Here is a 26,784-nt window from a genome sequence, read left to right on the forward strand (position 1 = left end):
CAAGAATATCGGTGGGTGGTTAGGTAAGATTTTTGGAGGCTACAGCATTCAAAGGGAATATATATCTTTGTGTGTTTGTTTGGCACGTTTTTTAGTTCCGCTCGAACGTCTCGTCGTTTTCGTAGGAGCGGCAAACGTTATTAAGATGGGTTCAACGAGACAACAGCTTCCTTTATCTCTCGTACACGCTCGACTTTCTTTCGTGTATATATATGTATATTCTATATATATATTTATGTAATATATATAAATATCTGTATATGTATACATATTTTTTTTTGTTCTGGTTTCGATTATTACACGATTACAGCATTATTACACGTTTTGTTACTTTACTTTTATATATATATATATATAGTGTAGTATTTTTTTGTTTACTTTTACTGTGTTTTTTTTTTGTTATATATATATATTTTTTTCTAGATTTTCGAGCCGTCACAGGTTAACACGCGACACGCAAAGTAGGTCTCGTGCATGGTTCTCGAAAACCCGTATGAAAACACGGTGCGCGTCGTGTTTCCGATACGTTTCGATACACGGCTCTAGGGGCCGTGCCGAAAGATTCGTTTCGGGTTGCATAGAAAAAAGGAAACGGTTCTTTAGAGACCGATTTTTTAGAAACCCGTGACACGTAATGAACGTCCTGGGAGCCTATTCACCTGCTCCAGACGCAAATCACACATATGCATGGACATTTCTATATAGATATATATATATTATATTTTTTGTTTTTTTTTTTTTTGGTTACACTCTCTGCGAAATTTGTTGACCTTAATTTCATGTAAGGATGCTAGCTCAGGCGTCGTCCGCGAGTTAACATCTTAACGAATTGCGCTCGTCAACAAATTCATCGACTCGAGTTCGAATATATATGTGTATGTATATATATTTTACTGTTTTTTTTCCTATATTTTTTTTTGCTTTTTTTTTGGTTTTTGCTTTGAGTGTACTTGAGTCTAAGGTCAAAAAATAGCCTCCCCGGAAACATGTGTTGCCGCGATACTGCGTTTCGTGCACATTCGTTTAGCAGTCGCGCAACGTTGAACACGGTAAAATTAACAGACGACAATTTCTGAAAAATTAAATTCATTAGCACATCGTAACAAAGCAGTTTCAATTGTTTTTTTTACTTTTATATCGACCTCGTTAATTATATGCCCGAAGTTTCGTTAGAGAATCGTGAATGGAGCAAGTGATACAGATCGCTTGTTAAAGCATCGAAACAACGGCTCAGGAAGACTTGTAAACTGAGTGGAGATTCGATTGCAGCTACCACCGTCGATCGACCTCGACGAATCGTGCGAAAATACAATATACAGCACCGGTACAATTTCATTTCGATATTTATAGGAGAAAACTCGATTACGTTGAAATAGATTTCTAAGCTGTTCTCTCTTATGCTATTCAAATATTCCATGCTGTACAACAGTCTGTTCCTTAATTCGTGTCCAAATAGAATCGTAATCGTTGTACAATCAAATATTTGGTTCAAATCTTTGCGCACAGTTCGACCAAAATGTGCATAATAATGAATTAAATACGAAAGTCGATCGGTTCAACAATTTTTCGCGGAAAATACGTGTAACGATGTTTCGTTAAAATATCTCTTGTACCATCGCCACGTGGTCCCTAATTTATTCGACTGATACACACGGCTTGGAAGAGGGCTGCTACGTGCCATGCTAATGGTATGTAAAGTGGATTACACATCTTAATGCATATTTCAAATAAACGTGTGCACAGCTTCTCCCCGTTTATTGCTGTCACATTTCTAATGCATATCAACTTTCAAGAGTTAATATTCAATTAGCATGTAACCGGTGGACAGTAATTTAAATAATGGACAGCCATTAAGCTTTAAATAACTGTTCCACGGTGTTTACAAGCGAACAGGAATTACACATTAATTACCCAAATATATAACATAAAATTGTTGAACTCTCTCGGAACCTCTACATATTTAATACATCATCTGACACCACGATTTACCACTGACCACGCAAAAATTTGACTTGGATAGCTGACACGAATACCTCTTGCTACCGTTCTAAAAAGAGACAAAAAAAGATAGTGAAAGAAAAATTCCAAGAACAGTTTACAGCCGAGTCCATGTTAGTCCATGTGTGAACTTGCAAGAATTGTAATCGCGTCGTTCTTTATCGACGAGAATGAGACGTTAAACTTGCTCGTGCTAATATAGATCAGAGAAAGAACGCGTTAGAGACAATGATTATATTGAATTGCGGCGCAAACCGTCGATCGAGTAAAGCTGATTGAAATGGTGTCTCTTACCTTGCTTGAAACCTTCGCTCCCTTGTCTACTGTGCGGCCGCGCGAACGTCTCGTCAGAGGCTGAAGTACAAATCGAACCGGTTAAATGCGCCGATCGCCGATCGAACTTTCGAGCAATCGTTAAGCAAAAGAACGAGCGGAAAAAAAAAGAACCGAGGGGAAAAAAGAGAGAGAGAGATATAGATAGAGGGAGAGAAAGAGAAAAGAGAGAAAGAAGAAGCAAGGAGAGGCTGGTTACCTTGGGCAGAGGTGCTAGGCGTTGGTTCAGGTTCCCGTTTGACGCGAGGCGTCAGCGACTCCGGCGTGTCGGTACCGTTCTCCGTCGGCTCGTCCTTTCTCGACGACGACAAAGAGGATGCCAGGCTGGTCGCCGCGGATCCCGAGTTCCCGACGTTGTTGCTGCTAACGTTGTTGTTGGCCGCCGACGCGCTCCCAGCGTTCCCGCTTCTACCGGTGTTACTACTACCCTCGCCGCTCTGAAAGTCGATACTCATCTTCATTTCCATCATCTCCGGCGAGCCCTGCACGAGATCGGCGCCCGAGCAGGACTGCATCTCCTGGCCGGAGATCTCGCCGATCGGCGTGTCCGACGAGCCGCTCAGCTTCCTCGGCCTGCCCCTTTTCCTCTTCGGCGCGGACAACGCCGAGCCGAGGAGAGGATGGCTGGACATGTGGTGCATCCTCTTCTGCGAGACATGGTGGTGAGGCCCGATTTGGTTTATTCTATGTAGACTCGGCGGTGGTGGAGGTACTGTGTTTTGATTTCCAAGCAACGACGAGGTAATGCTAGGCAAGTCGCACTTGTCCTCGTTTACCTCGGTCAGGCCCTTTATCCTGAGGGACTCAGCGACTCTCAGGAAGGCGGTCAGCCTGTCCTGGTCGACGCTCACCTCCCCGCGGTACATGAAATCCAGAAGGCTACGCATGTCCACGTACGGGACATCCTTGAGAATGACTATCGGGTGCTTGTCGGGGTGGCCGACGAAAAGGGCCTGCAACACGCACAAGAACAACACGTTCAGTGGCCGCAAATATTTGCGAATACTGCTTCACTCTCAACTGTGTTACATATGCTTCGTTTGGAACAGCAATTTGTTTCTGTATTAAATGAAATACTAGTTGAAATATTTCATCGATTTGACGAATATTATAGTATGCGTTTAAAATTGCATATATTTTACAATGTGTACCTGAAATACTTACAGCGGCTCGCGTTAATATTCTGACACCATCTAAAACAGAATAACTTTTTCCGAAGTGGACCGAATGACTTGTACTTTTTTTTAGATGGCAATGTTTACTGTTTTTCTTAAATTGCAATTGTTCGGAATGGAAAAGGAAACAAGAAACTCGCGTTTTATAATTTCTTTATCCGAGATTCTTACGAAAACTTTAGACAATTAAAGATCATGAAAATCGCAGTATTTTGCGGATTCTTTTAGCGGCTGTGATTTGTGTATGCGTCAGCCGATATCAACGAAACTTTCAATAAGCATATAACTTACCGAGATCTGCAAGACGCATTTTTTTAATTTCCATTCCGCGTTCTGATAAAAGGATTTAAAAAACGAAGAATTTTTATTTTGTTGTCATTCCAAGTAATAGAAAAATTAGAAGAAAAATATTCTCAGTCTTTGTACAGTAAACTAGTCCCTTTAATGTTAAACAAAAATTCAAGCCATTTAGTCCGGTTTTTAAAAAGTTGTTGCGTTTCAAAGGGTGTTCGAAAACTTTATGCCAGGGTGTGCAGAATCCGATTCATTAAAACTTGATTTTATTCCTGTTCTGGCATCGAGAGTACGTCGAAGGGCAGGGTAGAAGGATCTTACCTGAAAGTAGGGGCTACACGCCGACAGCACCATTTTGTGTGCCCTGAGTAGCTGACCCTCAACGGCCAGCGTAACGTCGACGAACGACTCGTCATGGAGTAGTTGGTCGAAAACGGAGAGTAGGTTACTTTGATGATTATTCCAGCGCAGACAAAACCTCTGCGACGCCATCGCTTCGCTTCTCAGATCCGCCAAGTTACCGTTAATGTCCGCTAACATCAGATCTAGTGTCGATCTTTTTATTGGTATTGCTGCCGCCGCCTCGTCGTCGCTTCGTTCCGACTTCTTCGACGAAGCCGCTTGCTCTTGCTCGTGCTCCTGCTCTGTCTCGTGCTCTCTTCTTCATCGGCCACAGCTTATCATATCCTTCCCTCTCGTGATCTACGCGGCAAAACAGCAACAAGACAATGGTAAATGCGGGAATCCCGGGAAACCGTGCGCGCTTAACCTTTGGACGGCGGACATGTTCGAGCATTTATGGCAGCCACGGCCAGGACCATTCGAATCTTCGCGATTCATTTCCATCTGTATATTATCAAAACCTTTTTGTCGAGACCAAAGTTAATCCTTTTATTAGTTTCAATATCAATAGTTAACGATCACATGCGACTGTCACAAAATCAGAATTTAGACGGAACGTTTGTAACTCTGGGTCCAAATGGACCCGGCGCGCCCGCCGTCCGAGGGTCAATCGGCGAACTCGATCAATCGCAATTATAAATTATGAACAAAAGAATCGATTGCCGCGTGCGAGAGAACCGCCGCGGAGGAGGTGCCCGTCCAATCGAGACGACGGACGCGACAAATGCCAGGAGCAGGCCGGAGAGGGGCTCTTACAAAAACGCTATTTTCGGAGTCATGTTTATGCAACACACGGTCCCACGATTTAAGAACCTCGCGTACATCCCGTCTCTTAATTTTGGCATTTAAAAAAAAAAAAAAGAAAAAAAAAAGAAAAGGAAAGACCGTCTAGGCGGCCATTAATTCCGAGTGGCTGTTGCATAAGCGATCCGCGGGCATCGTCGCTCCGTCCGTCCGTCCGTCCGTCCATCTGTTTCGGGCCCCGTCCGCGCGCAACACTCGCCGCCGCTACATTCGAAAATCGTATCGCCTGGATCCTGGAGCCCTCTAAACCGTTCCACGCGTATACACGCTAACGACTGCATACATAATCCATATAAGCTCGCGAGACGATACGCACGAGGTATGAGCGTGGGCGTACGACCCTGGAGGACGTAGGTTGGGCGAATAGGCGACTCGCTCGGTTCGTGCCTTTTATGTAATTCTCTCCTCACCCCTTCACCGGGCCAATCACGGTCACGTACGCAACGTTTGTTCCACCAAGACCGCCGGAGAGACGCGTGTTGTGGCCGGGGACGACTTTCCTCGGGCCGGCCAAAGGGCGGAATCGGTTAGCGACGAGGGAAAAGGCTTGGGAACAGCTCCGGACAGGTAGGTCGGCCATCATCGTCCCACGACAAAAGAGATGGTCCGCGTTCAAACCAAACAGGATCGCCTCTCTCACTCTCCCTCTCTCTCTCTCTCTCTCACTCGAATGTTCCACACGAAATCTCGAGACGCGAAATAGAACCTTTTCCCGCAGCGCAGAGGTCAGAGAAAAAAGAGAAGCAGGAAGCGAGCCAGCGTCCGAACAGATGATACATCCCGCGAGCGAAAAAGAGAGAGAGAGATAGAGAGAGGAGGGGTCCTGGCCTCCGCCTCCTCAATCCTCGCGACTATACAAACGTGGAGAAGAGGTCGGCGGGTCGGCCGGGAGAATCAATAGCATTTTCTACGCATTCGGATCGATACCGGGTTCTCCGGTCGGTTTCGCGCGCAAATCTCGATACACGTAGAGACACCGACGCGGAGGACGGGTGGCTCCGCGATGCTGGGATGCCTCCGTGGATCGCGCGCGGCCACCCACAAACGTGCACGCGTATATCGTTCGTATATTCGATATAAATGCAGGATGGCTGTGCTCGACCTTGCTCGACCTTGTTAGTAGCCTGAGTGAATGGTTTTCACGGTGAATGGCACGTCATCGTGATGCGGTACACCGTGTGCATTAACGGGCGAGAGCGAGCGGCCGAGCAAGCAGCAGCGAGCGAGCGAGCGAGCGAGCGAGCAGGCGAGACCGCGCTCGTTCTTCTCGCTCGCGATCGAGGATTTCTGAAATGTCGTGCCGCGAGTTTCGATCGTCGCTTCCTTCTTTCGACATCGGCCGCGCCGAGCGCGCAACCTCCGGCGTTCCTGATAAATGGATTACGTAACAAAATCGTGCAAACTCTCCCGGTCCGGTCGGCTCGATTAAATCGGCTGTGCAAAACTGGAGCCGGCGCGAGAGGAGAGGAGAGGAGAGGAGCGCGGAGCGCCGAGGAGAAGAGAGGAGAGCGTGGCGTGCCGCGGCGTGGCGCGCGCGCGACCGACAGTGCCGCGAAGCAGATGATGCCTATCGATCTGGGAGAACGTTTTCAGTGTCCTCTCCGGCTGGTGTCCGTGTAAAAAAGTCGTCTCGCGTAATCGAGAGACGCGACGCGCACAGAAGAGCGGTCGCGCGCGAACGCCGCGCCGCCGTGATCTAAAAGGACGCTGGCTGTTAATCGCGCTGCGCGTCCTCCTCCTCTCCCCGCGCGGTCATTGAAAAACAAAATCTGATGACCTCCGCCGCGCCGGGGGAAGCTGGAGCGGCATATAGTGCTCGCGAACGTAAAGAAAATTGTATCGAGAAAAGATCTGGGAAGTAAAAAGGAAAAAATGTCTGTCGCGCGTTTGTGTTTACTTTGCCGATATCGTTTGACGCGCGGTTACGTCAGGGAGCCGTGTGTTGAATCAACTGGAATTTTTCTCCTTGCGTTAGCATTATTATCTACATATGTAGCCGGCGACTTGTTCCGCGGACGCTTCTCGCCGCTTCCTCTTTCTCTTCTCGCCATTTCCCCCCTTTCCCTCGTTCTTTTTTCGCGATCGGTATCACTCCGTTCGCCGGGAAGAAGGGAGTGTTGCCGAACGTACGCCCAATGAACCGTGCAGGAAAGTTGGCCGAGGAAACGCGAGCCAACAGTCGGACACCGAGTGACAGCCGTGCACACAGTAGACGACCGACCCGCAGGAATCGCTCTTGCGGGATGCTTAGAGGCTGCGCACGGTGCTTCGATCGGATGGTAATTAGCCGGAGGGTACTCGTGGCGCTAAATTTTCCAGTTTTTATGATAGCGATGAGACTACTAAAGAGGCGCGGCAGGCAGAGAAGCGTTCACAGCCGCTCGCGAGACTTTCGATGTTGCAAGAATCGCATGTTTGCGCTTCTCCCCGTTGTCGTCCGACGGAAAATTGTTGCGGAAATTTCAGACGCTGTCGGAACGGACGATTTTTTAGAGGAGAGCCCGCCGAAGAAAAAACTGCGCGACACAGCGGACCGGCGGGAATTATTCGGAGCACTGTGTACACAATTGCGTTCCTTGAAAGGTGCACGTTATAACCAGGCATCGAGCCACCTCTTAGGCATATTTGTTTAGTCGCGCACACCACCGCCGGCTGCGACACGCCGTGTTCGACCAGTTTTCGACCGAACGGGAAAAAACGCTCGACGCCCGTGGCGACGCGAGCCGTGAAATAAGAGCCGTTTTCTGGCGTCGAACGCGAAACGTCACCGCCGGCTCGGATACCATTCAGGTTATCAATAGAACCTTCGTAACGAATCCGCGAGATACTTCCTCTAGATTCCCCTATTACCACCGAGAAGAAACTTCGTGTTCGCGGAAACGACGACGAACGCCTGAACGCACGAATTTTCTTATTCGCTTTTTGCTGGCTACTTAGGGGACTCGAGGTACGTACGAACCCGTGTTCGCGAGTAGTTAACGACGCGTACCACGTCATACGTATTAATCGTGATGCAACAACCGGCAAGAGTTTGTAAATGCCCGGCATAAGAAGCGCCAATGATTCCTACCGATGATAGCTAGCAGTCCGGGGCCTTAGTGGCACGTATTATAGAGTCTACGGCTCCGAAAATAAACGGTCCTCGTCGGTGTGATTAACAGGCCGCTTCAGCTGTGTTTGACTAAACAATTTTCGAGGCGTCGTCGCATTAACGACGGTATAGGGGCCCGGTGTGATTAGGGGTCGAATTAGTCATCCTTCGGTCTCGTTAACCCTCGATTAGCGGGCGTCGGGATCATTTTGACCCAGAGTCACAAGGATTCCACCTAAATCCTAATTTCGTGGCTCAACTATTAATATCGAGGCTAATTAAAGGATTAACTTTGGCCCCGATAAAACGCGTTTAAAAGCATACAAATTCGTAAGATTTGAATGGACCCAGCCATGGCTGCTGCAACTACTCAAAAATATCCGGCGTCCAAGGATTGAAGGAGCCTACGAAAGGCGTCGCGAATGCGAGGCGGTGCACCGACGCGGATTGACGAATCGTTTTGCTCTAATAACGGGAAATTCGGTTAAGAACCACGAAAGCGAATCGATGGGGATCTAACGGCCGTGCGATCCGTTCGATCACGCGTGCGACCGCGAGAGAGAGAGCCGACCGATAAAACTCGATTAAACGATATTTACGACTTCTCCTCCCATCGGGCAGAGTTATACGGGCTGTAACGAGCAGAGATACCGAGACCCCGTGAAAACTGTTTTAATTGAATAGATAACGATATTCGGTTAACGATTCGGAAACAAACGGAACGGCGAGCGATAAACGCGGGCAACAGTCTGCGAGAGAGCCGGCTTCGGTTCCCCGATGTACCGCTCGTACGAACTTCGTCCCGTTACATTCCCTTAACCATCACGGTCACCACCATTACCATCGGCATCATCGCCACCGAGGCTCTTCTCTGTCCGACATTATCATCGTCGTCGTCGTCGTCGTCGTCGTCGTCATCATCGTAACCGACCCCATTGTTCGTTGGTTACTACTTGGCTATGTACAGGCCAGCTCAACAGTTGTGTAATTGTTTAACAAAAAAATAAAAAAAAAGAAACGTTCGTTATGTATTTTTCATTTTATAATTAATTCGACGGTTTCAACATTTCAGGCCTTTTACAGACATTTCTATTCGGAAACGGCGGATCGTAGTTTAAAAATTGTTGAAACGAGGATCGTGGATGTTAAACCACAGTGTACGTGCGTGGACGGGAAGGTCGGTGGATTGATTCTTTCTCACATCCGTCACGATTGCATCCGGCGCGATTATTAAAATGTTGTCCAATGGTTAAGTTCTAACGCTGTTGCGTAAACAGATTTACGCTGGATGTAATATAATTAGACCGCGGATCTTTATGTAAAATAAAAAATTCCTCGGGACGCTTGTAAACAACGTAAATTAGATAAAAATAGATTGCTTCCGTTAATAATTTTGATCGGGGTTGTGAAGAGTGTAACGATATTATTAAATTCTTCCTATGTCTTCACAATTTTATGTCAGCTACTCATTTTCGACATGAATGCATAAAATCCGCGGTCTATTAATGATAATGATATGTATATTTAAACTTGGGCGACTATGTTACGTGTAATGTGCATGATGACCGACTTATACTGCGTGTAAGATGTAGTAAGAATGATGTGTACTATATGAAAGTTTGTAGGAAGAATGAATCTTGCTCGCGATTTCTGAATTCAAAGTCTAGCTTAAATCGTAGGGGTGTGAAATGAAAATTTCAGTATGTCGTGGATCACTAGATAGTAAATACAGTAAATTCTTCCTAATTGACGCTCAGATTGCACAAAAAAATGGACAATTTGGGAAGAGAAGATACGATTATTCGAGTCTCACGGCTCGTTTTTATAATTGTTGGCAATCGGTAACTATAAAAACGAGCCCCGAGGTTCGAATAATCGTATCTCCTACTCCCAAATTGTCCATTTTTTGTGCACAATCTGAACGTCGATTAGGGAGAATTTACTCTACGCTGCAATAATTGATAACAGCGAAATTGTTAACTGTGTAATTATGCGTTATATACCGTGTTATACTGCAACTAAATTGTAGAAAATAATTGACGTTGTTATTGATACTGTGGATATTGCATTTTCAGGTAATGTAGATACAATACAGTATTATATCTACTGGGTAAAATGCCTCTCCAGGTGAGATCAATTTACAAATTCGAAGAATGATTGATAATCACCTCTGAAGAGAAAAAAAAGACCTTACGTTGTCTACATAAGTCTGGAAACTAATCATACAAAGTCAGAGTACGAGTATTTGCAATGTTCACTAATATTCCCGGTATCTGTCGGTTCCTTATAACAACGATCATAAGGCTTATTCATCATTTGCACAAAACCGCAAACGAAGTAGATAAATACGCTTCCTCGAGTAGGAAAGTCTACAATCTTGCACGGAAAATTGAAAACAAGTAGGCAGATTGAATTTCAAGAATAAAGATGTTTTTAAATTGGTCGCGCAAACACGGGTTCGTTTGCGGTCGCATTATTTGTGGCCCCAAGTGTCACCCCGCCGCATTAATTTCGTCTATCGCAAGGAGGACTCTATGCGGCTGTCAATAAAGTTCAAACTGGCACCAAGCAGCACTAATTAGTCGTATATTAATCGTACAAACCCGGTGGCTGTTTTTTCATCGATTTCGTTCACTTATATTTTCTAGTCATCCGAGCACGAAAAACATTGATAAACAGACTATGGATATCCGTATATTGGTGGAACAATTATTTGTTTAATTTCAATATTCACTTGGATCCCTAATACAAATGAGCCGTTTATTTTGAAAGTGGCCTAAGTCCATTTATTTGAAAATCCAGATATTTAAGGTTTTTACGTTTTAATAAATTTAAAAATATTGCTAATTGATAACATGGTGGTATAATGTTTTTGTGTTCCTAAGCGTTCTTTCAGCTTTGCTGACATGAAATTATATGTATAACGTAGAAATGTGAATATTAAAATAGCTAGCTCGGTGTTCTTGAAAAATGAACTTAGGCCACTTTCAAAATAAATTGCTCAAATATTGTTACTTAAATACCTAGTTTCAGACGATTAATTTAAATATTCACATGTGTTTTATTAACATTTATAGAAACCTAACGTGTCCAGAAAGCACCATCTTAAAAAGTGCTGAGAATATTGACAAATAAAATCACCAAAATTATCCTAAGCACATCGAGTTCTTTTTGTTGTTGTGAGAAAGGTCTGCCGTTCGGGCGTTAACGTGGATACAATGTCAGAAATTCTTTGATACCTATAATTCGGTCACTCGAATTTTCAAGATACTACTCCATGCTTCGTTTTATCTAAAATTACAGTTAAGGGGGCGAACAAGTGGCGACCGACCTTCCGCCTAGCCAGTAGCCTTCGAAGCCTAGTTATCGAGAGCTAGTTTTATTGCGCGATAAAACAAGAGAAAAGCAGCGTTAAGGTGCCAGCGCCAATCAAGCCCCAAATTAGTGGCTCCTTGTCCCGAATCACCCTGCACGTCGATCGTGTTCGCAAGACGACCCGGGTTGCGGACGAAAACGCGGCGATGTCGGCTCGCGTGCACGCATCTAACGCGGCTGACCCCGAAAACAACGAGGTTTCTCCGATGAATAGAGAATGATCCCGGGGCTGGCGATGATCAACGGACAGAAAAGAATCGCGCCGACGAATAGAAAGAACCGACTGTGTGCGCCATGGGGCACGGGGCACTTTGGTGCGCGCGTGCTCGATCGCAGTTTGTGTTGTAAACACAACGAGATATGGGCCATCGGCGATGACACCGAGATGTGCTGCACATTGGGCGATTTACCCGCTCAACACTCTCCCACGTACGGGGTGTCCCATTAGACGCGACGCTACCTGAGCCGAGCAACGTTCTCACCGCGACGCGTGCACGCCTGCTCTGGAACAATCGAACCTGAACAGTTTGGAGGTTTCGGAACATCTGTGCAGATGTCTCGAGAGGAGCACGGTTTCCGGTTAATTATCGCTTTGGACCAACGTGCACCAAACTGTCCGCGAATAAAATGAACAAACGAATGATTTTAGAAGCGAATAATTTTTCGAACATAGAAAGAATTTACCCGAATAATTACAAGTGTGCAACTTCGGCCATTTTCGTGTTCATTTTTCGCTTGCAACAATGTTATGCGAGCTAGGATTTTTCGTACGTCGCTGTGATCAAATCAAAGTCCAGGAAGTAGCGTGCTCGATATCTAGCCTCCGAATCTTTACGCAATTCTGTCAATTTCCACAGAATTTGTAATTCAAAAAGCGAAAAACATCGAAGTCATTAGAGATATAATTTTGAAATATATGTGCTGGTCTAGATTACCGTTCATGTTTATTTAACCGTCGTAAAAAAAAACAGACAAAGCGTAACGCCTAACATTTCAGAATTAGCCGAGGTGTTCTCGGTGATAGGAAATGTTTCGGAAATCCTGGTTTAGACAGCCGATTAGAGTCCTCGAGGCAAGTATCGGCTTCGATTCGGCGAGACTTTGAAGACCTGCTACAGTTTCACGTGCAACAATGTACTAACCCGGTGCATCTGTGACGCGTTCGTTAGCAACGTCGCATCTGTGACACACCGATTACTCATAGATCGCAGTCCACGTATATACGACTATCATAAATTCTGAATTTCCAGTGAAGTATCGATCCAGGGAACAAGGGTTGTCTCTCGTATACATTATTTCCTTTATACATATGTATCTAGAACCTATGAGAGATATTTTTCTACTTCGAATTGACCCCATAAAATAAATAAATAATTCTCAACGCATCGAACAGTTTTCAGCGATGATGGAGAGCAGACTTTTCGAGCGTCCGTCAAGAGAAAATGTCACAATAAAATTCCGAGCGATTCTCGAAATTGCAGTGTTCGAAATATCGAAAAATTGAACGTGTCCACTGGCGAAAACACGGTGGAGCCGCGCGCGGCGGCGGCGGCGATATCGTCGGGCCGTGGTAGATTAATAAAAATCTACACGGTTTGCAACAAAAGCCCGATATGGAGTGCACCTCGACCCACGTCCGCAAATGGTAAAATACAACGCGGCCGCCTCTCGCACGTCATCCCAGCCTGATGTTCTCGCGGACTGTCGGTACCCGGGGCACGCCGGGAAACCACGGGTTCTGCGTAGCAGAGAGCCTCGATACAGTTCCTCGGATCTCATAATCATCTAGGTTTTCGTCGGTACTTGCGGTGCTCGATTGCGGAACACCTTGTATAAGAGAGTACATACGGCTGATACGCCTGTTGCTCACGCACGTGCGTGCCCGGTCTCCGTATGCGTGGCACGCACACGCGTGCGCTAAATTCTCGTCGTGACGCACACGTCCTTAAAGCGAGGATATGTGTGCGTTCGTACGTGCGTCTACGCGACTCGCTCCTCTCATGGCCACACATTGCGTAATCAGCACCAGCGGCAGAGTCACGCCGAGGTACAAAACGAACGACAAAGCGCGGCAAATACCGCTGCGTTTCGAGAGCCTGAAATCCTCGCTCGTCCTCCTCCCTCTGCCGGTTCGTTTCTTGGACTCCCTCTCTCTTCAACTCGCTCTCATTCTCTCTCTGCCTCTCTCTCTCTCTCGCTCTCATTCTCTCTCTCTCAGTCTATCATTCTCTCTCTTTCCCTATCGCTTTTTGTTTCTCTCCTTGTTCTCCTCCTTCGCCTCCCCTCCCTCTCTCATCTTCCTACCTCCACCACCTCCTCCTCCTACCTTTTACTGTTTCAACGCTTCCGCGTATAGAGGATACGGGTACGTACCTCGCATGCACGGCTATCTAAAGGTGCCTAGGTATACTCTCCGGGATCCATTAATAGCGCCCCTCAACACGCTAGTTTTTTATCCTAGGATTATTCTTGCCGCGGCCGCAGAGCCGAGAGATACGTATCGACAGAGAAACGTTCCGCTGAGTCATCGCTCAAGGATGTACGTGTCGCTCGACAAAATCGTTTCTGCAGGAATTCTGCGGAGCCTGTCACGGTGCACCGGCGTGACACGCCGCGACAGATATTTTTCCGTTTTTCTGCGAGCACCGGCGCGCGCGATAATCGCGTCACGCGACCGATCCCCGCGAGCAACGCGCCGCGGGGACGTTCGGAAATTTTCGACCGTGTTTCCGGAGGGGGGGCCGCCGGCCATAGGGTGTAGAGGCTCTCTCTCCCAGAAGGGAGAAGCAGGCCGGAGGGATTAAACGTTGAGCGACTTCGGGGCTCCCAGGAGAGGGTAAAACGGGACGAAGGAGAGAAAAATGATGCGGCGAGGAGGAGGCGGTTAGAGAACGTCCGCGGGCATCGGGCAGTCTAGAATAAGGGTTGCTTAATCGATCGACCGAATTTTAACGGTGGATCGAGGTCGAAAGCAACGGAGTGTGCAACGAACCAGCGAGCCAGGCAGCTTTAAACGGATAAAAGGATAGATTTAGCCTAGAGAGAGAGGGAGTCGGAGAGAGACAGACAGAGAGAGAGAGAGAGAGAGAGAGAGAGAGAGAGAGAAGAAGAAGAAGTAGGAGGCGGCGGAGGAGGAAAAAAAAGGGAAATCCAATACCGAGGACTCGGTGTTCGAGTTGCACAGAATCCGATGATGCCAATGATCAGTAGAAAAAGTGTCCTCTCTGTATCTATCTGTTGCCGCGGTGTTGTGCCCCCCTACACACATATACACAGACACACACACACACACACACACCGGTGGTGGTATCGATGGCAGGGAATAGGAGGAAGACCGAGAAAGAATGGAGGAAGATAGGTTGGGTTCACGATAATCAATATCGCCGCTGCCCACGAAATGAACGCTCTCTCCGTTTGGGTGAACCGAACCGACCCGCTCGAAACACCGGGATTTGGGGTAGCCTCCGCGCTAGACGGCTCTCCGGGGCCATCGGGCGCTCTCTGTTCCCCGGTGTGGTAGTGATATAATTCGGGAGTGTTTCAAATCGAGTGAGCCGAGGCGGCGTGCTCGGATATCTGTCCCTTGTCGCACCTCCTCCCACTGGGGGAGTGCCAGGATGTGCTTGGAACGATGAACGCGCTCTCGCAGTTCACACATTCCCGGGGTTGCCGGGCGTGTGTGCGAGAGCCGTGCATGAGCCACGCGTACACGCGCCCGATACTCTCTGTCGGCATCGAGCACAGGTACGGCTCATTCCGTTAGGTGTAGTGGAAGGCACCAGGTACGAGAAGTTAACGGAGAATTTTGCGGCAAAGGGGAAGAGGGATTGGCTACCGAGGAGCGTGTCCCACATTTTAGAGCCTTCGTGGAGAAATACTCGCAGCATTTCTGATTCGTTCGCTCGACGACGGAGCAGCAACCGCCGCCGCCGCCGCCGCCGCCGCACACCGGTGGATATAACACGGGTTTTCGGTTTGTTCCCCGGGCTGAATGGAAAGTCACGCTCCGGCATTGTGTAGAGACTAACCCGACTCGAAATTCGTGATTATGCGGCTAATGAATAAATGCGAGCTTATTAACGGCCGCGAGGAATCTCGAACGTTTCGAGAATACTTCGGGGCAGGGCCTTTCGAAATTTATAATTAACCCTTCATTATCCCCCGATTAGTATTTCAGATGTTCCGATAGATACGCTCGCGTATTGTTCCGAGCGGGTCGTAACGAACTTCCGATGATCGGTGGTTTATTAAATAGTCATTAGTAACTCGAATAATTGCTTAAATAATTAATTAAAAAGTTACACCGCGGTAAATGAGTTGAGAAAAGAAACCAAAGCTCGAGACAATGCGCGATAATTGCACGGTATCGACGAGAGCTGCTCGAAAAAAAAGAGAAGGATGAAAATAATTTCGGCCGCAAAACTGTTCGAACCGGAGCATACGGGAGAGTGCCCGCGTCCAGATAATTTTCCTAATGAGATTACCGGGTGTCTCGTATTTCGAGTGGTCGGTAAATATCAACAATCCTAAAAGAATATATCGTGCACCGTCGCAGGATTCCGAGACGTTGAATCTCAGCTCTGAAGAGCTCGCTCTTTTGCCCCTCTCAGACATGTGACCACCACCAACACGATCCTACGAGCACACAGACGCGTCTGAGGCTCTCTCTCCGCACTCACGCATGCACTCACAGACAGGTCGGCCATCTTTCTTTCTGTTAGCCTACACCCTACCCCTCCCTCCTACACCTCCTCAACCTCGTACCTACCCCTCTCTGACGCTCCTCGCCCTCACGACCACCACCCTTCCGCCGACGACGGCCGACCTCGCTGCGCGCATTGGCGCCCACCCTACATTTTTTCACAGTCGAACATTCTCGATTCTCAAAACTTTCCTAACCGGATACATCATCGTCACCCGCGCGCGCGTTTCGAAGGTCCTATTCGCGAGCTCTCTTGTAAACAAAAAGAAAAACAATCGACATCGGCGCAAAATTACCGCGGACGTTTTACGACAGGAAAAATAAAAATTTACGATCGAACGAAGGGGAACAACGACCGGCCGTTTAGAACAACCGAGACCCAGTTGGAAACACGGACTCGGAACTCCAAGATTCCTTGAAACGCCGACCGGCTCGTTATGATCGTATTTGCCGCACTCGGCATTATTTTGTTCAAATAAGTATGAACGAGGTGCATGCGTGCGGCGGTGCGCGCGCGCGCGTGCACGTCAGCGACACAGACGATTTTTTTCGTGTGCAGCAAAAGCAGTCGATCCGGCTCGGTACTGCGTGGCTTTTCAGCGATTTCCTACGCAACGTTCCGTTCCCATAGACCGATTAAATCTATGCACCGTTGCCGACCCTCCGTTAAACACGAACGCCCCACGATGCGCATTGCTGCAATGATCACCCCTCTGTTTTCAGCAAATTTCTCCCCCCCTCGGTTCTTCTGCAAACGTTTACTCGATTCCGAAGGTTACGCGCGTCGGCATCCGCGAAACACTGTTTTAAGTCCGTTCGTATCGATTCCGAATCAAATTCATGAAAACTAATTCAATTATAACTCGCGTCGGATCCTTGTGACGAGTCGCGCGGTACGAGAGAGCCCGGCGAATTAATTATTTATTTTGCTTTTCTCTTTTATCGTTTCAATAAGGCCATCTAAAAATAGATAACATTGTTCAATTCAGAGCTCGCGTGTATCGCCGCGGTTCCTAATAACCGTGAGAAATGGAAAATCGCCTGAATCGATCGTCGGCGGCGCGTTTAAAGGATTGACTAATAATTTGCTCGTAACTCGTTATTCAATACGACCTCAGTTTTTCAAGCCAGCGGCCAGCAGGAGAAACGTGGCAACCTCGGTTGACGTGCACTGTCGTGCAAACGTATTACGTGCCTCCGCGATACTAGACGCAGGTGTAACTAGGGCGCGAAGCTGAAACACCCATTTCGCGATATAGTTGCACAGTGTTATGGAAACAGGTGTAGGTTAACAATGATTATTGTTTTCGGCGAACTGCTTCCGAGACGGTGCCGTGGTGCCCCGTGTGTCCTGGTTAACCCGAGCCCCGAGCAACCCTGGGTGATTCATTTCGGGGAATAGAGGAGTTTCGGACAAAGGAATGACCGACCGGAATAAATCCTCGAAAAACATTACCCCTCCGGTTTCTATTGTGAGGCATTGTTGAGTAATCGACACCCCTCGGGAACGCCGTGACGCGTAACACGATTGATAATTGGAACACGGGGGAGGGTGAGGTAGTCATTGCCGAGTGAAATCATGCCCCGGCACAGAAATGATGTCATCATCGCCGCCACTCGCCGGCAACAATGAAAAGAAACGAGGATTTTTCGTCGGTCCGCGCTTTTCGGCCTTCTCTCTAACCAGTCGTCCTCCTCCTGTCTCTATCGGATGGATGACTGTCGCGCGATGAGTAACACGGGTGGAAAAATGATTTGCTGTAAAAGGCGTTATTCGAACGTTCTCCGGGAAAGTGATTATTCCCAAACGCGGCCTGAAACGAGCCGTGGTGGCTCCCTTTGAGTCGAACCGACCGGATCCATGGGCAAACGCGTGTCGCACGCGGTATATCTGTCTGAAAATCAAAACTGCACCGAGCTGGCAAAAGTGCAAACTGCTGTCGGAGGCCCGACATTCTTGTAATGGATATATCCTGACGACCACGCAGTCGTAATCCACACACGTAATAAAAGGAACAACGGATGGAGAGTACAGGGAGAGGCGCAGCACGTTGCACAGTCATCACCGTTACACGAATGCGCAGGCGCGCGCACGCACATCGGATCGGCGTGTATGCTGCTTTTTCGCCAGTTAAATAGAAATCGGTTGCAAAGATACCTCTTGGAAAGTTACCCCTACGGATCACGTGAACGCGAACACACTTTTATGGTTATCGAGACACATAACGAGATACGACATAGAGCACACATGTCATAATGAGATTTCATTTATCGTTCTCGGTGTCTGTTTTCGTAGAGAATAGAGATACGTCTTATGTTATCGTCGTGCTCCGTTCCTGAATCGTTTACGATAATCGAATTCACCAAGGGAAAATTTCAAACAGGAAGCACCGCTACTTTAGAGATACTTGAAGAAAAATGCTGACCTAAACCCCTGTCTGAGCGCTATCACGAGATAGCGAATCACAACGGTAGAGAACTACGTTATCGACCATCGTTCGAAAGCGCGGGAAATTTGAAAAGGGTTGATGTCGGATTTACGCGTCGACTACGACAAATCAACGAACGATGCCTGTCGCACCGATAAATTAGCACGCTATTAGTATTATAAAAGACAGGCCCTACGAATAAAGCTATTTAGCAGAACCCTCCCCGTGCCGTGGGTACGACCACCATCGTCACCGCCATAATCGTCGCTTCAACCCCTCGCGGGTACCACGATAAAATCGACACGCTACTTTAATCAGGAACCCGCAGGAAGTGCTGTGTAAGTTCTCATCGAAATACACGTGGGTACGGATACGTCGAGCTTCAGTGCACAGACCCAACACTTGTCGCAAACACGCAGGTTATGCGCCCCTTTTCTCCAAACGCATTTGTAATTCGTGTCGCATTTCCATAAATTAGATCGAACAGTCAAAACTTTGATGTTTGCGATTCGAAAGTCTATCGACGGGCTCTACTGTCGTATTCTAACAGTTACACGAAACTGTAAACTATATTCGAGAACACGTAACTCTATCTACTGATAAAGAGTAAGTGTAAACAGATTACTTGTACAAAACACGTGGGAATTATCAATATCCGTGGAAACAGTATTCCGGTATCGCAATACATAGAGAAACGTGCGATTCGTGAAATGTTCTGCGATTAAATTACAGAACTTCAATTTTCCTTTTTTTTTTTAAAAAAAAAGGAGAAGAAAAAGAAAATGTTCGTTATCACCGAGAGCCTCGCATACTTTTCAAAATGGAGTTGGTGAACCAGCTAGGGTACCACGTGTTCAAGACACACGTGGTTATTAGGTTATTTCACTTGGCGGGAGGTCGATAGATGAACGAGTTTTTTTTGTCAAACAAGAACACGACTGCTTTACACCTGGGATTACGCGTCATAGAAGATGTTTGTACACGCGAACAAGACTGCAAAGAAAAACAGCCTAGTAATTCTACGACGTACAAGCATGGCTATATCTGTTCAAGTATGTCTATATCTTGAAAAGATAACAACGAATCTCCGTTCGTGATAACTGGAGTTGTCGACTAACGGTACGTCTGCACTTTGAATTTGTGGCCCAGGATATTCAACACTTTTTTCAGGAAAGAAACAGCAAAAAATCGTAAACGCGATAAAGATCACTTTGACAAACAACTGCGAGAACTCAATAGAGGAGTATACACAACGTATACGACATGTCAAACAATAAAAATGTAACGGAAAAATGTCGAAACGGTTAAAAAGTATGAAACGTAAAAATGTATCGGTAGGAATACGAACACACACACACACACACGCACACACGTCGCACCTGTAGTACACACAACTTACATAGCTCACTGCCTACATGCTCCACTGTCTATACATATTCCCATGTTCACGATGTGTTGTTTCTTTCGAATTCCAAACATAACGCAAGCACTGTCTCTTCGAAAATATGTTTATCCGGGTACGGTGCACAGATTACATAATTTTCCACTATAATACAGCAACAAAGAGATTAATTAACGCGCGCGCGGTGACACTGGGCGACCGAAAGGCACGTTCTGACACGTGCTCGGGCTCGAGGCTGTGGCACTGATCCGATCTCGCGCGGCTCGCAAAGACGAGTAAGGTATGTATACACAACTCACCTGTTATGGTACGTGGTAAACGATTGCAATGCGACTCGAAGGCTACATTAACCGAATACGAAAATGCGACAGTCGGCCGACGGGGGAAAAATCACAAAGAGGAAGTGAGCACGATCGGCAGCAACAATGACGCTCCCTCGTGAGGGAAGGAACTGCAGAGGCACACTGGGGAACAAGCGGCTCAATGAATACAACAAGGGGGAGGATGGTCGGCGGATGGACGAACGAACGACTCGACTCGAGTCGAGTCAGCCTCGACACCCCGGGGCGTATCGGCGCCTATGGGCAGCGCCATACCCGACCGCGACACACGTTCGAGTGTGAGAGAGAAAGAGAGGGAGCGACAGAGAGGGAGGGACGGAAAGAGACAGAGCGAGGGGTGGGGGAGAGGAGAGACGTAGTACACGAGGGAGACAGAGCGATTCCAAGAGACGAGGGAAAGAGGAGGGAAAGAAGATTTACGCAACCCTCTCTCGCCGAGCGAAAATCCACGTCGAGAGGCACGCTGTCGTCGATGCGCCGATAAGCCACGTAGTATCCTCCTTGCACGCGCCTCACTTTTCTCCATCTTTTTCAAAGAAACTGTGAAACTAACCTCTCACTCCGTTTACCCTGCGAAATCGCCCTCTCTCCCACTCCCGCGAGTTAACCCTTCCTACACAGAGGCACACGGCACGCACACGGACGCACGCACGCACACCGACAGTCACGCACGCACACAGACACCGTAGTCCATCGTGGCATTCATATAAGCGCACACGCAGAGGCACGCACACATGGATAATCATTTGCGCATAAATATACAAACACTCACGAATCTATACACCGCACAGCAACCACGACGGACAACGGTGAGCGCATAACAGGAACGACGAATAGTGAAACTAAGATAACAAGGGGCGAATGATGTGGGAGAGAAAGAGAGAAAGACAGGGGAGCGAGAAAGAGAATGAGCGGGAGGTAAAAGATAGGTATAGAAATAAAGAGGGAGAAAGCGCGGCGAGACAGTGTGTGAGAGAGAAAGAAGCGTCCTCTCCGCCGCACTGGTAATATCGATTCGTAGGGTAGGCTCGATGGCAACGACCCTACCTGGTTTGACGAAACCAGCTCTCGAGGCGCACGGGTACATTTTTCGTCTTGTCGACACCGCCCGGTTTTTCCCGATGACACCCGAAATTCGACGAAACCCGACGGCACCCGACACACGACAAGCTCGCAAATTCACACTATGCACCATGTCGACTTACCTTGGCATCCTGGGATGCGGCTGTTTCGACGACGGGGTGAGAGCCACTCCACCGAGGACGTGCGACTTTGCCCGTGCAGCGCTAGGACGCCATGTCATCAAGTCGAGGCGCGGACTCGGGGCAAATCGCGCATATACACACCGATAGAGAGAGAGGCGCACGAACACCACGTAGCTGACCAACCCGGTGCCTGCCGTGCTGGGAATTCCTGCTGCGCCACCGAACGGCCGTCACGGAACCTCGCCTACGCCCGCCTAGCGCCACGACCGTGCTTTCCGTTCGTGGTACCCTTCACCGCTTTGCAACGCTCGCGACACCCGCCCGTTTGCGCGCCCTCGTTCAACCGAACCACCGAAGCCAAGCGGCGCACAACCTCCCGCAATCCTACCACCGCCACCTACCCGCTAGCCCCCACTACACCCTGCACCCTCTCCTTGTAGCCCCCACCTTCTCACCCTTCTCGTCACGCACACCTCCCCCTCCCTTGCCGTGCTCCCCAACACCCTGTACTCCCTCACGCCATCCTGCGCGTTTCGTCCTTCTCGTTTCCCCTCTCTACCACACTCGCACACTTCACGACTCACCGACCCTCTATCCTTCTTCATCTCTCGCGCCCCGTCCCTTTCTATCGCGCTGGCTCTCCCACTCTTTCCGTAGCCCGCAAGGAACGAATCGCCTGACTTCTTTCTCTCTTCAACCGTACCGACGTCGTCTCTTTTTATCTCCTTCGGAAACCTACCCACACACGCACACAGAATCACGCGAATACAGAGACAGACAGTGAAGCAGACACGTGCATATATATATACACAAACGTGCGCGCATGCACACACGGACGCATTCCCTCGATTCGTCTTCCTCTTTCTTGCTCCCTCACCCTCGATCACCCTTCAAAAAGGGCACTTATTTTCGCCCCTTTGTTCTCACGCTTGTGACCAACTTCTCCTTCCCTCTAAAGAGACCTTTCCTTAAACCTGCCACCTCCCCCTGCCCTGTACGCCTTCGTTCTTCGGGCTTCTTTCTCGAACACACCCTCTCCCGCTGCTGCTACCTCCTAGCTACTTCTTACGTCAGCGTTACTGCGCACTCGTTCCGGCAAAGTCGCCACGAGCTCGTGTAAAGTTGTTACCCGCCGACGACGTCATGCGCGGTTCCAGCGGTCGCGACGGTTCCTTATCACTTCTCGTATTATTTTGATAAAGGAAAATGCGGGTTAAAGGGGCAACCGAGCGTCTCCGTTACAACTTTTTTTCAAATGGATCCGCACGGATCACCGTTACCCGCGCGTCCCGAGATACACAGCGCTCACGCGGCTCGTTTATACATTGGGTTTCTTTTTACGCCCGTGTTTATTCGATTTCTCGGTTTCGCCAATCGCGCTTATACAAAATCCTTTCGGCCAGTTTCACGAGACCGTCGCCGGTCTCTCAGCGGAGAGATTGGAGCGAGAAAAAGGGGTTGAAACACGATACACCCATTTCGGTCGGAGGCGGGGGATAAGAAACGATACGAAACGATTTTTCGGGGGATGGCCGGGCCGAAATACGTCTGGGGGGTGAGAAAGGAAGGAGAAGAAATTCACGGACGTGTTTAGACGGCTGTGGAGGAGGCGCGTTGCGTGTTATACACGCAACCGCGATTCGCGTCTGCGCACTTTTTCCCCGCACGGCTCGCCAAGCAGCGGCGCAGGTTAGAGCGAGAGAGAGCGAGCTCTCCGCCACGAGGCCGTTTCTCAACTTCTGAGCTGCAAATGTACAAGTACCAACCACATTTGCGTATCCTGGTAGTAGTTTGTCGCTGGTTCAGCTTCCGCTTCGTTCCTCGGGCCTTGTTGCGTATCCGTGGCGAGGTGGTATCCGTGCGTCGTCACGTTGCCATGGAAATAAACGCACCTTCGTCTGATTTCCTTGTTGGAGAGAATCAAAGTGTGTTGGTTGCGTGTCGTCACCGGAATCGTTGCGCTACGCTGACGGCACCTTGACACGTTTACCCCGACACGCGTGTTCTACACCATTGCAGTAATGTCGAAACGACTTCATTATCGACGCTCTTATTACACGTCGATCATTATCTATCGATACGATCGATTTGGTAACAAGATAGAGAGAGACGGAAGCGTGTGTATGTACAAATCGCGTACAACCGATTTGTGTATTCCCGCGCTTTTTACTGTTTGAATTCTCTTACGACAACAATGTCATATACGGTATCGGTATTATAGCCGCCGGACAGATTGTATGCGTACGATCGTACGCGCAATAATGTAGGTGCACCTTGTACAGTGATTATGTGCGAACGTTAGAACGGAAAACATGAATGAAGAAAATTCGGTTGGTACTTGAAACGTGAATTGTATACACGAGGCAACGCGAGAGAGTTTTCAACACGAGGGTAGGTTTGAAGCGTTGCGCGGGGCGCTGTCGCGGAAGGATCCCCACGGATCTTTTCGGTCGACTGATAAAAAGGCTTGGAAGCTGCCTTGTCGCGATGGACGAGGCGTATACGGACAAAAAAAGTCGCTGGAAGGGGAAGCTCGGGAGAGTCTCTCTGAGTCGGGCAGGGGAGAACGGAGGGATCGTCTGTCGGTGGCGGAGCTGGGGTGGGGGCGGTAGGCACGGCGGGGACGATACCGAGGACGGGGTAAAGAGGTAGAGACATACACGTAGACAAACGTGGGTCGGGGTGAAGGGGAGCTATCGCCGCCGTCACCGCCACCGCCACCGCCGCCGTCGCCGACGCTCTGCCACGATGATTTGACTCTGCTCGATACCGCCGCCGACGCCACGATGATTCGATTCCTCTGGTCGCACCGCCGCTGCCCGCCGCCGCCGCCGCCGCTACCGTCGTCGTCACCACCACCGTCACCGTCACCGTCGCCACCGCCGCCGCTGCCGCTGCTGCTGCTGCTGATGCTGCTGCTGGCTTCTGCTGTTCCAGTGTCCTTGGTTTCGCTCTAGCAAAGACCAGCATACTAGTTCCACGTCGACTTGCGCGTTTGGAGAAACTCGGCTGGCTTTCCTGCTTGCCCGCTTGCACGCCCACGGCCAGGGCTGTATCGCTTGGGGCTGCGCCGTTCATTCTAATCTCATGACCTGCCTGCTATTCATGCCGCATGTTTCTTCCCAGAGATCTCTTACAGACGCACGGTCGCCTTCGGTTATTTCTTGCACAACGGGGACGGCTCGCAACGTAACATACGAATGACACCTATCGCGATTGTTTTTCTCCGGTTTCGTGATTTACTTTGAATCCGATACGGCTTATCTTATCGGAGGACTTCGTGGATTTTCCTAATTTCTAGCGCGCGACGTATCTATGCAAATCCCGCCGCGGCGGCGCGGCGTATCTATGCAAATCCATAGAAGTATCGAATTGATATTGGGGAACCGTGGTTTCGTCGGTTCGCTCGCGTGATTATATAACGTTAGGATGATCGGTACATGAATGAGCAGGGTGACGGTTGTAGCCGTCTTAATAGACGGTAGCCCGGTTTTGCCCGTTGATAGCCGCAGACGTTCGATCCGTGAAACGGCTCTGGAACGTCGTTCCCTCAATCGCGGCTAGAACAGGCCCTGGCTAGTATCTAGAGAACTTAGAAATCCAGTGGAAACTAAGGCGAGTAGAAGGGATACTATCGGAGGAGGTGGCAGCAATGGCGTTCCAAGTCGCGAGGAGTAGGCAGAGAGGAGAGGGCTGCCTCATATACCAGGGAAAAGAGGACGGCGGAGAGGGTCGAGGGAGGACGGAGAGACAGAGTCGAGGAGTACTACACGTGTCGCTGCAGCGGGGTGTTGACCCCAAATAGCTTTTTTAACGTGACGTAACCACGAAAGGGTTGAGAAACGGCTAGCAACGTCGTTCGACGGCCAACCGACTTCTTAGCTAAAGCCAAGCCCTTGCCTTGCCTTGGTTTGCCTTGCCTTGCCTCGGCTTGCCTTTAAGCCTCGTGGCTCCCTGTTATATGTGTGGCACAACGATCCTTTCATACTCGAAAAGCCACTTGTGCGGTTCTTCGCCCGCCACCACTATGACCACAATGTTATAATTAAGATCGGAGATATGCCCTCAATTTTTATACGCAGCGTATATACACACACCACTCGGCAAAATCTGCTGTCTGAGACGCACGTCGAATCGACACGAATTTGTAACGTCGCCGCGACGTGTCGCGGCGAGAGAAAACGAAATTTTGTTCGCTGCACGCCGGGTGTCGCAATCGCGTTGCCATGGCTACCGATCGCACGAATATCATACCGTTAATTGATTATAGGTGAATTAAATGAGAGAAATTTATGATAATACAGCTCCCGTTTAAAATGTAAATAAAAGACAATGCGACGGGTTATCGTTTGTACGGGTTAATTATACTAACAAGTGAGAACCAACTTTATTAGCAACACTATTCACGGTGCGGCGCATAATGCGCGAGGCCTCAAGATCGACCCACATATTATGCAGTAATCTCGGAACAGTATTGTTTATTATTTTGTATCTTTGTGCGTCAACACAAATTTTCACCCGATACATACGCCGCGGACACGAGAAACGCGGACCGGACAGTAACCGCGGTCATGACGAACGTTCGTCACACGCAACGTCCGTACATTTTTCCGAGCCAAGAATTGTCAATCACAGCATTTTCATATGCGGGTCGCGCGACACGTGAACACGGAAATTTGTCGATCGGCCGTTCGGTTTATTTACGCGGGGACAACTACGCGTGAATTTGCATGACAATTTACGCAGGCATGCCACGCACGATTTTTATGGTGCTAAAGGTGGAGCGGCCGGCTAGTCGCACGGTCAAGGGTGACAGGTTACGGCATAATTATAGCGTGGTTGCGACACTATCGAACAGTTTTACCAGGAAAAATCGTGATTTATGGGAATCCGGGCTGCGGGAACGGCTCCGCGAAACAGCTATCGATCTTTGTTCGCGCGATCGGGCAGCGCCGTCAACGTTTCCGCGGAGCGGAGTTTTCTATCGGGAAAGTTTTCGAAGCGGGGGAAATTAATATTCAGCTCGTTACGGTCGACCGTGGGGAATCCTTTGACAGAATATTAGTGTCGATTTAGGAATCCAAATACCGATAGGAGGTTAAAACGACACTTAACCCCCCGTCGCGTATGGTTTCCAGTTGGAACGGTACTGGTGTGTCGCAATACGGCCTTATGTGTACACTGTATGTACCTACTTAGGACCATTGAGGAGGAGGGAACACAGACAGAGATG

General features: G+C 48.6%; 1 protein-coding gene across 7 annotated transcripts in view; it reads right to left on the bottom strand.

Annotated features, from left to right (window-relative positions):
• The window catches only part of ttk (zinc finger and BTB domain-containing protein ttk), a 59,362-nt gene extending 35,364 nt beyond the window's left edge, over positions 1–23,998 (bottom strand). The window contains exons 1-4 of one of the 7 annotated variants that reach the window (XM_033483162.2): positions 21,552–21,915; positions 4,122–4,502; positions 2,531–3,284; positions 2,293–2,352 (exon numbers count right to left, since the gene is read on the bottom strand). In XM_033483162.2, the coding sequence (XP_033339053.1) occupies positions 2,293–2,352; positions 2,531–3,284; positions 4,122–4,340 (1,033 nt within the window). In that variant the 5' untranslated portion in view covers positions 4,341–4,502; positions 21,552–21,915. Of the gene's footprint in view, positions 1–2,292; positions 2,353–2,530; positions 3,285–4,121; positions 4,503–20,002; positions 20,252–20,304; positions 20,815–21,551; positions 21,916–23,317 lie in introns of those variants that run through there. The other 6 variants (XM_033483163.2, XM_076521830.1, XM_033483161.2 and 3 more) reach the window with 6 other exon arrangements.
• Between the last annotated feature and the right edge of the window lie 2,786 nt (positions 23,999–26,784).

The sequence above is a fragment of the Megalopta genalis genome, chromosome 1, assembly GCF_051020955.1.
Source record: "Megalopta genalis isolate 19385.01 chromosome 1, iyMegGena1_principal, whole genome shotgun sequence".
Taxonomy (NCBI): Eukaryota; Metazoa; Arthropoda; class Insecta; order Hymenoptera; family Halictidae; genus Megalopta; species Megalopta genalis.